This window comes from Crotalus tigris, unplaced genomic scaffold (genome assembly GCF_016545835.1).
Source record: "Crotalus tigris isolate CLP2741 ecotype Arizona unplaced genomic scaffold, ASM1654583v1 scf7180000017551.9496454, whole genome shotgun sequence".
Lineage (NCBI taxonomy): Eukaryota > Metazoa > Chordata > Lepidosauria > Squamata > Viperidae > Crotalus > Crotalus tigris.
Window position 1 is genome coordinate 4,491,009 of NW_024096469.1, and position 12,863 is coordinate 4,503,871.

General features: G+C 35.9%; 1 protein-coding gene across 3 annotated transcripts in view; it reads left to right on the forward strand.

The window, feature by feature from the left end:
* The window catches only part of CCDC57 (coiled-coil domain containing 57), a 60,990-nt gene that overhangs the window by 18,316 nt on the left and 29,811 nt on the right, over nucleotides 1-12,863 (forward strand). For 2 of the 3 annotated variants that reach the window (XM_039344267.1, XM_039344248.1), the window contains exons 8-10: nucleotides 7,081-7,239; nucleotides 8,549-8,711; nucleotides 10,298-10,417. In XM_039344267.1, the coding sequence (XP_039200201.1) occupies nucleotides 7,081-7,239; nucleotides 8,549-8,711; nucleotides 10,298-10,417 (442 nt within the window). The remainder of the gene's footprint in view (nucleotides 1-7,080; nucleotides 7,240-8,548; nucleotides 8,712-10,297; nucleotides 10,418-12,863) is intronic. The other variant, XM_039344256.1, reaches the window with a different exon arrangement.

A 12,863-nucleotide genomic window follows, 5' to 3' on the forward strand; every position in this document is an offset into this window, starting at 1 on the left:
AATGTATTCATGACATAAGTCATGGGTACAGTCTTCCCTCTTCTATTAGGGGGTTTAATCTTGTCATTTCCTTGCAAAACATTTTTATTACCATCAAAATCACTGTCTTTCCTTTGCCTATTGAAAATCTTAATTGTGCCCTGCTCTTTTTAACAATATTCTTTGTACTTTTTTTCTCCATATATATTATACAGTATTTTTCTCCTAATTTTTGATAGCAATCTTTTCATTAACATTTTCTTTCACTTAATAATTTCACTAAATATCCTTTTTCATATTTCCAATAGTGCTATTCTCTGTTTTTATTAACTTATTGACACTGTTCCAAGTGGTATCTACACCCTCTTTCTAGTTATTCAGTAGGAAGATTACTGTATTTTTTCTTTTATAAAGGATAAATATATTCTCCCCTGCAGTTGATCTTCCATTTTTTCATTTTTCATTTTTCTTTTTCTTCCATATCTACTTTCCCTGAAATACTTCTCCCAAAATGCCCTATCACACACAGAGAATTTTTTATCAGCCTTTTACTTTCATTACTTTTATCGAGTCAGTGATATGTATGGATTAATAAACTTAATCTAAGCCCCCAATTCAAAGCCAAATATTTTTCTAAGAAGTACTAGGTCACCATTCTCATTCATTTTACAGTGTCCAAATCATCAATTTGTCTACCTTACATACTTGGAATACTGCATCCAGTTTTGGTCACCATGATGTAAAAAAGATGTTGAGACTCTAGGAAGAGTACAGTGAAGAGCAACAAAGATGATTAGGGGACCGGAGGCTAAAGCATATAAGGAACGGCTCTGGAATTGAGTATGTCTAGTTTAATGAAGAGAAGGACTAGAGGTGACATGATAGCAGTGTTCCAATATCTCAGGGATTACCACAAAGAAGAGGGAGTCAAGCTATTCACCAAAGCACCTGAAGGCAGGACAAGAAGCAGCAGATGGAAACTAACCAAGGAGAGAAGCAAGCTAGAACTAAGGAGAAATTTCCTGACAGAACAATTAATCAGTGCCTGCCTCCAGAAGTTGTGAATGCTCCAACACTGGAAGTTTTTAAGAAGAGGCTGGACAACCATTTGTCTGAAATGGTATAGAGTTTCCTGCCTGAGCAGGGGGTTGGACTAGTAGATCTCCAAGGTCTCTTCCAACTCTATTATTGTTGTTGTTGTTGTTGTTACCTTCTATCTTTTTCTACCAATCCACTCATGTCACTTAAAGATTTTTTTTTTAAAAAATCAGAATTGTGTAAATTTTTTTCCAAATTCATGTGTCATTCTTTATCCCTGTTGAAGTAGTAGTAGTTGATACTTTCTCACATACGTTTTGTTGCATTATGGGGAAAATGCCTTAATTTGGGGTGAAATCCCAAATACTACAGTTGGCTCTCTATGCTCATGAGCTACATTTTTCCATATGCAGCCCATTCATTCAAATAGTACTTTCCTAAATACTGTATCATTTTGGCATTTTAGAAAGCATCATAGACAGAAGTATTTTGTTGGAGCTTTCTGTGACTTTATAGAAAATTGGCCATTTTCTTACTTTGTATGTTTTCTTTAACATGTAAATGATGGACATCAACTCCATGAGAAACAAATTGTAGAGTCACAGACAAAGGACATACCTGTAGAAACAAACACTGATGGGAAAAATAGGACAGATATCCTAAAAGATACGATAGAAACACCACTGGGAAAAGTAAATAAAGCTGGGAGAGAACTGCAGAAGATAGAAAGGGAAACAGGCATATATAGGCATATAGAAGTGATAACAATAATGTAAAGGAGAATATTTGTAGCTCAAGGTTGAAATGAGGGGTCCTTGGTGCTCTCTGAGCTTGGTTATTTTCTTGTAGACATTTCATTACCCAAACTAGGAAACATCATCAGCACTGATGATGTTAACTAATTGGGTAATAAAACATGTGCAAGAAAACAGCCAAGCTCAGAGAGCACCAAGAACTCTTCATATAGAAGTGAGTAAGAAGACAGGGTTCAATTCTCCTGTTTAATTGATTGAGAAATAGTTTGGTTAACGTGGAAGCAAATTCTTTTCTCATAAAAACTGGGGAATGGAAGAGCATGCCCACTAAAGATTCACTTATTGTAGAGATTCCCAGTGGGAAATGGGCAAGTACTTCCTTCTTCCTAAATTTTATTATTGAAGGGCTCCCCCCCCCCAACTCTGCTGCCCAGTGCACTATAGAATGATTCACGCCATAGATTTATATTAAACAAGCGGGGGAAATCCATTATCAAAATTCAGCCAGAAACTGCATACCCACTATCTACCCAAGACGTATACTCTCTTCATTGAAGAAACAGCCTTGTCTGCTGTTAATCAATTTCCTTTTGTAAGGAGCCCGATAGTGATAAAGAATCTGGTAAGGCATGGGCTTCCTTATTCTGCAACTAATTTTTGGTAGGAGAAAGATCAAGTCAATAAAGATCCTGCTTGGCTCTTATTTTGGGGTATATAATTTTACAGGTGGCTCAGGGGCCCAAGTACAGTAATATTTACAGACCCTACTTTGGCCATCCTATCAATAGGAGATAGTTCTTTCAGTGCTGATATAAGTAAGACAGAGTAGTGTTGATTCATTTAGACTTAGGTACACCCTTATTTCACTAGAGTTTTTTCATTATAATATCAAAGTGCAAATATAAGAATGCAAATTGTTTAGCAAATTATAACTCTATAAGAATAAGTTCTACATTAAATAAATTGCTGACCATTTGTTAATTGTATACTCCATCAGGAGCTGTTGTTCCTGATCACTGTCCAAAGCAGAACTGTGTTCTAGAAGATCAAGTCTGCCAGATCAAATGTTCTTACAAATTTGAGGTGTGTTATTATTTCTTTTTTTAATTAATATTTTAAAAAATACCAAAAGTGAAGGATTTCTTCAACATCACCCACTAAATAAGATGCAAATAGGGCAATAGAATGTAGGTCTGCTGTAGGCTACACTAGGCTGTTTTGAAAGTCCAGCGTCTGTATCGTTTTACTAATTATAGTTCAGAGGGAAACCAAATCCTGTTCTCTAAAACAGGACACACTAAATGTCCTGGAGAGACAGCATTAGTTTGTTGATCAGATAGAATCGCCGATCTGAAAGAAAAATGCTTTTCATAGTGATTGCTCTAAAACAATGAATAAGACATCCTAAAATTTTAGATTCAGTCTTCTATGTGAAGAAAGCATATCCTGAAACACAAAAGCCTTCTATACAAAAGGTGATTGTTAAATCTTGATGTGAAGACATCCAATAGTTTTCCATTTCAACCACTGACTTTTGATAGGTGCAATGATAATTTAATACAAAATAATTGATGTAGAGGTTGGAAGGGACCTTGGAGACCATCCTGTCCAACCCCCTGTCTTTGCAGGAATTCATTATCATAGCATCCCTGACAGGTGGCAGTTCAGCTTAAATAAATACTTCCAAGGGGCTTTCAGCACTTCCTGCGGTGGTTGAACTTCTCTTACCATTATGATATTTTTTTCTGATGTCATCCAGTAATCTTTCCTCATAAATGTGAAGCCATTGTTTCTTGTCCTGTCTTCTAGAATTACTCTGAATAACTATGCACTGATTTCTGTAGGACACTCTTCCAAATACTTGGAGATAGCTATTTATCCTCTGTTCCTACACCCTTCTCTTCTCTAACTGAAATATACCCAACATGTTCAATTATTATTCATGCATTTTTCCTTCAAAGCCCTTTATAATTCTGATTGGACATAGTACATTTTGCCACTATCCTGCCTGAAATTTAGTGCCTAGAAATAGGTGTGGTCTGACCAACACATGTACACTTGATGAAAAAAGTTATGGAAATGATTGGCCCATTAGTGGGGGAAAGTGGCAAGAAGGTGACAAGCAACAGAGAGAAAGCAGAACTACTTAACTCATTTTTTGCATCTGTCTTTACACAAAGGGAAAAAACAGTCCAACCTATCAAAAATAGTAGCATAAAAAACAGATTGGAAACGCAAGTTAAGATAGGCAAGAAAATGGTACGTGAGCACCTATCCAGCCTAGATGAGTTCAAATCACCAGGACCAGATGGATTACACCCCAAGGTTCTCAAGGAACTGGCAGATGTGATCTCAGAACCACTGAAGAACCACTGAACTATATTTTTCAAAGATCCTGGAGCACTGGGGAACTACCAGAGGACTGGAAAAGAGCTGACGTAGTTCCCATCTTCAAAAAAGGGGAAAAAAATAGATCCAGGAAACTACAGAACTATCAGCCTGATCTCAATACTTGGGAAGATTCTGGAAAAGATAATCAATCTTAGTGCATTCTTTGACCAAGTGACAAAATTAGTTAACCAGAAGAATGCTGTGGATATAATTTACTTGGACTTCAGGAAGGCATTTGATACAGTAGATCACAACCTATTACTTGATAAGATAGAAAAATGTGGGTTAGATAACATCACCACCAGATGGATTCGTAGCTGGCTGACTGGCCATACTCAGCGTGTGGTCCCCAATGGAACTGCATCTACATGGAGGGAAGTGTAGTGGGGTGCCCCAGCGCTCTGTTCTGGGCCCAGTGCTCTTCAACATCTTCATCAACAATTTGGATGAGGGGATAGATGGGGAACTCATCACATTTGCAGACAACACCAAGCTGGCAGGAATAGCCAACACTCCAGAAGACAGGCTTAAGATACAGGAGGGTCTGGACAGACTTGAACACTGGATGCTATCTAACAAAATGAAATTCAATGGTGAAAAAAGTAAAGTTCTACATTTAGGCAACAAAAACCAAAAGTACAAGTATAATATAGATGGTACCTTGCTCAATAGTAGTAACTGAGAGGGATCTTGGAGTCCTAGTGGACAATCACTTAAATATGAGCTAGCAGTGTGCTGCAGCTGCCAAAAAAGCCAACACAGTGCTAGGCTGCATTAACAGAGGGATAGAATCAAGTTCACGTGAAGTATTAATACCACTTTACAATGCCTCTTTACTGCATCCAGTTTTGGTCACCACGAAGTAAAAAAGATGTTGAGACTCTAGAAAGAGTACAGAGAAGAGCAACAAAGATGATTAGGGGACTGGAGGCTAAAACATATAAGGAACGGTTGCTGGAATTGGGTATGTCTAGTTTAATGAAGAGAAGGACGAGGGGTGACCTGATAGCAGTGTTCCAATATCTCAGGGGCTGCCACAAAGAAGAGGGAGTCAAGCTTTTTTCCAAAGTGCCTGAAGGCAGGACAAGAAGCAACGGATGGAAACTAATCAAGAAGAGAAGCAATCTAAAACTAAGGAGAAACTTCCTGAAACTTAGAACAATTAACCAGTGGAACAACCTGGCTCCAGATGTGGTGAATGCTCCAACACTGGAAGTTTTTAAGAAGAGACTGGACAGCCATTTGTCCGAAATGGTATAGAGTTTCCTGCCTGAGCAGGGGGTTGGACTAGATGACCTCCAAGGTCCCTTCCAACTTTATTATTATTATTATTATTATTATTATTATTATTATTATTATTATAAATCGAAGATACAAGCAACAAAGTTATAGTCATAAGGAGATAGGAGATAGGTAATAGAAAAGATGAGAAAAATAATAGTAATACAGTCTTAGTAGATAGTTTGACAGTGTTGTAGAAATTAGTTGTTTAGCTGAGTGATGGCATGGGGAAAAAAAATGTCCTTGTGTGTAGTTGTTCTGGTGTGCAATGTCCTATAGCATCATTTTGAGGGTAGAAGTTGAACCAGTTTACATCCAGGATGTGAGGGGTATGTAGATATTTTCACAGCGCTCTTTTTGGCTCGTGCATTATACAGGTCCTCAATGGAAGGCACGTTGGTAGCAATTGTTTTCTCTGTAGTGAGGCTTGGGAGTAGGTAGGAATATGAATACATTGGTGACTCATTAAAGCAAGTCTTCTTTCAGGATCTGTTTCTACAGTAGCCACACGATCCTAAAAACAGATGCACTTACTTTAATGAATGGCTATAAGGTTTGTATTTGTGCTCTTGTGGATTCCAGTGCATTTTTTGTATTAAATCCAAAACATTGCAGAGCCCTATGTGCCATTTCTATTTCAAACAATTTAACTGGCTTCTCATTTATCGTCTCCAAATATTATATGTTTAGATATTATATATCTGTGTTAGAATGGACAAAGAGGATGCACATGCAGTATCTGGATGTGATTGTGTATAATCATTTCTTGCTGTTCTGATTTCTTTCCCTTTCCTGAAAAATCCTTCTATCATTTGTCATTTAAATTTAATTTCCCTGACATAGTGAATATTATTAACAATCATTGCAACATTTTTTTCAAATCACTAACCTAATTCAGAACAGATTGGTTTATTTGTTCATTCATGAATTCAAAACCCATTAAATATTTGGTCCTGATAAGTTTTAGTTGGCACTTTTTAATTACAGAATTTCATCTATTACAATTTCTAAAATTGCTAAACTATTACAGCATTTTTCTCTAGCTCTGGAGTAAATTGGAAATATGCATCAAAACTATTTACTTTCTTCTTTAATAACACATCAAGTATTTAGGTACAATCATTGCTAAAAACATCATTTAAAATACTGAACTCTTTAAAATATTAATATGGGTTACATATAATCTCACTGACTTTTTAATTATTAGAATCCATTTTAACACTGCAGAATCAATATTTTGAAGCCATCTTGCCAGTAGGCCATTTTTGTATGCTTTGTATTGGACATTAATGTTATCAGTTCTCCTGAGAGCTCCAGAGTGCACTATCTTCTTGAATATGACTAGATAGAATTCATTTTTAATGTCCTTTCCAAGGATAGAGCCATCCTGCTTCCCACTTCAGACCTGCCTAGAGAGAAGAATATATGGGACAGGCAGGAGCTGTTGAGTCTGGGTATTTTTTAAATGAGTAACAGTTGTAAAGAGAATCTGGCTTCCCCATTGATTTTGCTTTCAGAAGGTTGCCAAATTTCATGATGTCCTTCCAACCACTTAGATAAATGAGACAATTGCTTACTTGTTTTCTTTAAAATAAAACAATTAAGGAGATCAATTTGGAGCTGTTTTATTTTTAAGACTTGAACATGAACTAGAAGAACTGAAAACAAACTGGGATTCTCAAATAGCTCAGATATCCAAGGAGACAGTTTCAAAGAATTTGCAGATTCACGCACAACAAGAAGAAGTAGTAAAGCTGAAAGCAGAAGTAATTGCCTTAAATCAAGATATTGAAAGGTGAATTATTTTTCTTATTAAATCCTTGATTTTTCAAAATTTTTATTCATAATTAATCTTGGGTTATACCACTAGTGGGCAGCCTTTGACCTGCATGTTGTCCTATGGAAGGAAGGTTTCTGATGCTCCTGCCAGATTCCCACAAACTCCTTGGGGACGCCAGCAAGAAGTCGGAAGTCCCCTGCTTTTTTACTCACTTTGATCATTATATTTCTCTGTTTAGGTCAGGAAATATCTCTGAAACAGTGACCCAATGGGACATTGGTTGTCTATGCTATATGCCACAGAGTTCAAGAGATGAAGTGAGATTCTAAGACTGATTGCTTTCATTATGTGATGCTCTGCTTCAACATTCTGATATTTTTCTCTCTTAAAGGAACAGAGTTGTAAAGTCAAAGAAAGTTATGCTGAGCCCGCTGATTACCATTACCTAGTCAGCCTCAGAAAACTTCAGATATGTCATGAACACAATTAATCAAGAGTTGGCCAGCTAAGTGTTATGATATTAAAATTGAGAATCACTCGGATGATAATATCATCAAGGGTGAATAAGGACATCTAGAAGGCCAATGTGAATAGGTGTGGTATATGGGATAGTCAGTCTAGATTTGAGTAAATCCACGTTTCTAATCCTACTGAGCCATGAAGCATGCAGGGTAACTTTGGAGGACTCACTGCACTTCAGCCTAACTAGTATCTCAGAACTGCTGTGATGATATAATGATGGATGGGTGGAAGAAACCATGTAAACCACCTGGAGTTTACATGGAGGAGAGAGTGTGCAACATGTCAATAAATTGCTATTTTGTTGAGGCAGAAAAAAAAAGTTCAAACTTCTTATTGAACGTTCTCACTTTATATACTGTACACTGTATTTTAATTTTACTTGAATGCAGATTCAATTTTTTTGTGTGTATTTCACAGCAGTGCCATACTTTTGCAACTTTCCATTTTCTTCCATATTTTATCTACATGAATGTTTATGTATTTTGATTTTTCATTTCAGTTTTGAAAGTTTAGGTTATTTAGTATACTATATGTTTCTCACTATCAATAAAAGTATAAGATTGCTCTTTTAAAAAAATTAACTTAATGAGTGATACAAGAATTTTTGCCAACTTGCAAAAAAGATTTAAGTCATTAACTTTCACTTTGCAACTCCAGTTGCCCCTGGACTGGAATAATATGTGTAAGTGGAAAACTGTTTTTAAAATATTTTTAAAATGCATTGTTTTTATAGCATTGTAAACATTAAGTTTCTTCTAAATTAATATTTAAGTGATGTCCTTTTTTTTTTACTTTGCATTAGATATAAGCAACAACTTTCACTTGCAATAGAGAAAGAAGAGAATTTGGAAAGAGCTAAAGTGCAAGGAGAGCTGGAATGGCAGCGGCGATGTGAGAATGCTGAAAGGAATCAGTATCACAAATCAGAGGCTCTGATACAGAACCTGTCAACAGCTAGGGACCAGGTCAGCATTTCTAGCAGCTTAAGTAGAGGGTATTAACTGAAACATCTTTCATGATGGAATATTTGATGCTTTGGGTTTAAAGCTTCTATGCTTCTAACAACTACATCAGATGTTCCATCTTACTGACATGATTAGTGCTTTCTCACTTGTTCAGTCTGTTTTGACCTGTGGGAGGTGATTTATTTTTAATAATTTATGTACAGTTATATGCAACACTGCTAGATTTCAGTTTAAGATTTGAAAGCTCTGACCAGTGAGATTGTCTACAGATGTGAGTAGAGCATCATTTCGACACCAGTTAGAGAAAAATGCAGCTTGCTTGGTTACAGTTTTTAAGTCGCAAGACCTGTTCTATGCGAGGAGCAAGTCTTTTTCTCTCCACCTATATTCTATTAAAAATAGGTCCAAATTCAAATAGATGTTGGAACTCAAAAAGCAATAGCTGCTGACAGTGAGCCATTTCCATGATTGAATGCTGGACATCTGAAAATATAGTGTGATGTCAGAGTCTAGCTTTATTTTTATTAGTTTATTTTTATATTGTTAGCTGCCCAGCATCATCTGTAGCAGGGTGGCACCTACACTGAATAAATTAACTAAATTAAATTTATTAATGTAAATAAAATTAATTTATTAAAAACATCTTAAGTTTCTATAAGAGTTGAACATGACATCCGTAAAAAGCATAAACCATACAAATCCAGTATCAGAATAAGCAGCACTCCCATTATTCATCATAAATTAAATTATGGAAAAGCAGTTTTGACTACACTCTAGGATATTGTTAGTGGGAGCCCTATTTGGGTCTCCAAAGGTTAACATTTCCATACTAATGCCTAAATACTTAAATAGAATATTTAAAAAAAAAAAAAGTACCTAGAAGCCTCCTGGTAGACGATGTATTATCTACAAACCTGGGGTTACTGTATCTGGCACTGGCAACTCTCATATAGTTTGCCACTATATTCTGCACCAGCTGCAGCTTCCATGTAGTCTGCCAAGTCAGCCTACATGTAGTTCATTTCAGTAGTCAAATTGAAGGATGATAAGGCCATGGGTAACTTACCAGACCATTGTGATCTAGAAAGGCCTTTCTATAGGATTTGGGACTGAATTTAATTTTATTCCAAAGATTAAATTTTATATATGTACAAGTAGTCCTCCACTTATGATCATCAATGTGCCTAGAATTGTGGTCATGAGTTGTGGCAGTCATTAAGCAGGTCCCCACCTGATCGTGTCTAATGTTATGACCTTTTCTGCAGCATGTTAAGTGAACCTGTTTTAATAATGGGAATTTTTTTGCCAGAAACTGGAAGTAAATGATGAAAACCAGCAACATTTTAAAAAATGCTGAAAATCACAGTTATGTGACCATAGGATGTTGCAAATGGCTGTAAATGTAAGTCACTTGCCAAGGGCCCAAAAGGCTGTCAGAATTCCAGAACCATTTTATAAGTAACTCTAGGGAGGTCTGTTGAATGATCACCAAGTCATTAATGAGGACTAACTATAATGGGATATCAAATGGACAAGAGGATAAGAGTGAATCTTTCTTGAGTTGCTTTACTGTAACTTTTTTATAGGCTACTGCTGCACTAAAAGAAAAGGAAGAAAAATTGCATGGATTAGAGGTACTGTTGTCTACTGTAACTCTTGAAAGAGACCAAGCTTGTCAGCAACTTCACTTGCTAAAAGAGAAACAGGTTGGAATTACTTAACATTATTTATTGAATAGAGCTAAAGTTATAGTCAGTGCTATTCTGTGGGAGAAAACAGAAACATTTAATCAAAGTATTTTATTCCATTAATGCAGAAATACATTGGATACTTCTCATTAAAATTGCATTAAATGACAAAGTGCTTTCATGAAATAATTTCTAAATAGAATAGATTAGCTTTTGTTTTTATATATTCACATACAAAATGGTTTGCTGCATATTCAAACATGCAGATGGTACCAAGTTAGATTGTACTTTAGAAGACAAAATCAAAATTCAAAATGAACTGGACCAAATCCAACAGAACGATACTAATTGTGATAAGAATAAAGATTACAATATATCTGGTTTGAAAAATTCAAATCTATAGGTAGTTCTCACTTAATAACCCTAATTGGGCCTCAAATTTCTATTGATAAGCAAAATGGTTGTTAGGCAAAACATCACATGACCACATACTGTAGCTTAGCAGTGGCAGTTCTGATAGTCCCAGTTGCGGACATTAGCTAAGGACATCACACACACAGACACACACACACACACACACACACACACACACACACACACAAACATACACAGAATATACATCTTATAAAACATTGTTTATTTTTTACCTTTTAAAGACTTTAATGTACATTTTATGCTTATTCATTTATTATACCTCACCTTCCTTATACTGGTCTATGACCATAATAAATATTTGATTTGATGTATGTGAATCCAGTAATTTCTCACTCAGTGAGGAAAACTGCCTCTCCTTTGTCAAGTTGTTTGATTACAGTGTCAATTGATTTGCTGCATTGTTCAGTCTTATGTTGACCAAATTCTTTTCTGCTGTAAATGATCCAGAGGAAGGCCAACAGAATGAAATTTTAAAAAAGGAGCTCAGGTCAAATATATGGAGGAATTTCCTGATGGATGAAGTTCCTAAGCATTCTTCTAGGTAAACGTAGAATAGTGATGCACTCCCTCATGTTTGAGGTTTTCAAATGGAGTCTAGATAGCCATCTGTCATGAATGGTTCAGTAGATTCCTAGACTGTGTAGCCAATGGACTAACTAGTCCAGGGATGTCAAACTGCCGGCCCACAGGCCGGATGCGTCATGCTGAAACTGCACCCACCCCAGCTCTGGCAATGAGGAAAAAATTGTGATACGTCACGACACGTCACGTGACGTGGCGAGTTTGACACCCTGAACTAGTCTATAATGCCCCTTCCAGCTCATATAGGCTATGATTCTATGGAAATCAACATACAAATTATATACTTACCTGTGTATAGAATTCTTTACAATGTGGGAATTATGTCAAATTTCAATCAGCACTGCTGATTATAGTAGTACTAGTGGTAGGGGGCAGGTTTGAGTCTACTGATTTCTGGGCTATTGTTGTAGGTCACAAAGTTTTCTAACTTAAAAAAATCTGGAAAAGTTCTGTCTCAATTTTTCTCACCTGATCTTCCAAGGTAGTTTTTAAAAGGTTAGGATGAAAACTAAGCCTGGAATATTTCAGAGAGAGGATTCTAGGATTGAAAATGAGTCCTGATATGAATATACACCCAAATATACCCTTTATACCTTAATCCTAATGTTATGACTCTTGACATTGATTCACAATTCAGCAGTTGATTTACTTTGGAACTCAAGTAAAAACCATAGTAAAATGTAGAAAACCTTTCATAAATCACATAAACCATCAAATTGAAATGAGATTGACTTGCAGGAGGTTTGTGATAAGATCTATTCCACGTGTAGCCTGGTCAGTAGTGGTCCTAGTTCTTTTAAAAGCAATACTAGCAATGATATTATTTATATTATTTATGGCTTTATTTACACTGTGTTGCTTCCATAGTGATTTTATGGATCATTTTAGTTTAAGCACTGAGGTTCTCCAATTGGACAAATGAAGTAGTACATTTTTTTTAAAAAAATAAAAATAAGGAATGGATGATAAGTAGCACAAAGTGAAAAAAAGGCCATGATAACTGAAATAAAACTTTTCCAAATTATTGCATTAAAAAGATCTTTAAAATGTTTTAAAGATTCAGTGTTTAATTTTAATATCACATAATGCTGGCAAAATGTAGCAGAAATTGTGCTGTTGAATTTTGATAGCAACTGAAGAGGGAGCTCTGGAGAAGACACAATAACATTGGGAATTGATTGGTGACTGTGGGTTGCCCATCCCTAGGCTAGATAATTGCTGGTTTCAGCTATTTTTAGGTTTACATCAATATGGCATTGTGGTTACCTTTGAAAGGTTTTATATTTCCTGAAAAAGGCTGTAGAAAAATAATTCTTTATTATTTGTGGGATCATTTGCATTACTCTTTATCCTTGAAGATTGTATTGCATGGGTAACTGGCTTTTAACAGTTTATGATATACAACCAGAAATAGAAGTAATTCAATAATTCTTTGGAAAGAATTTCC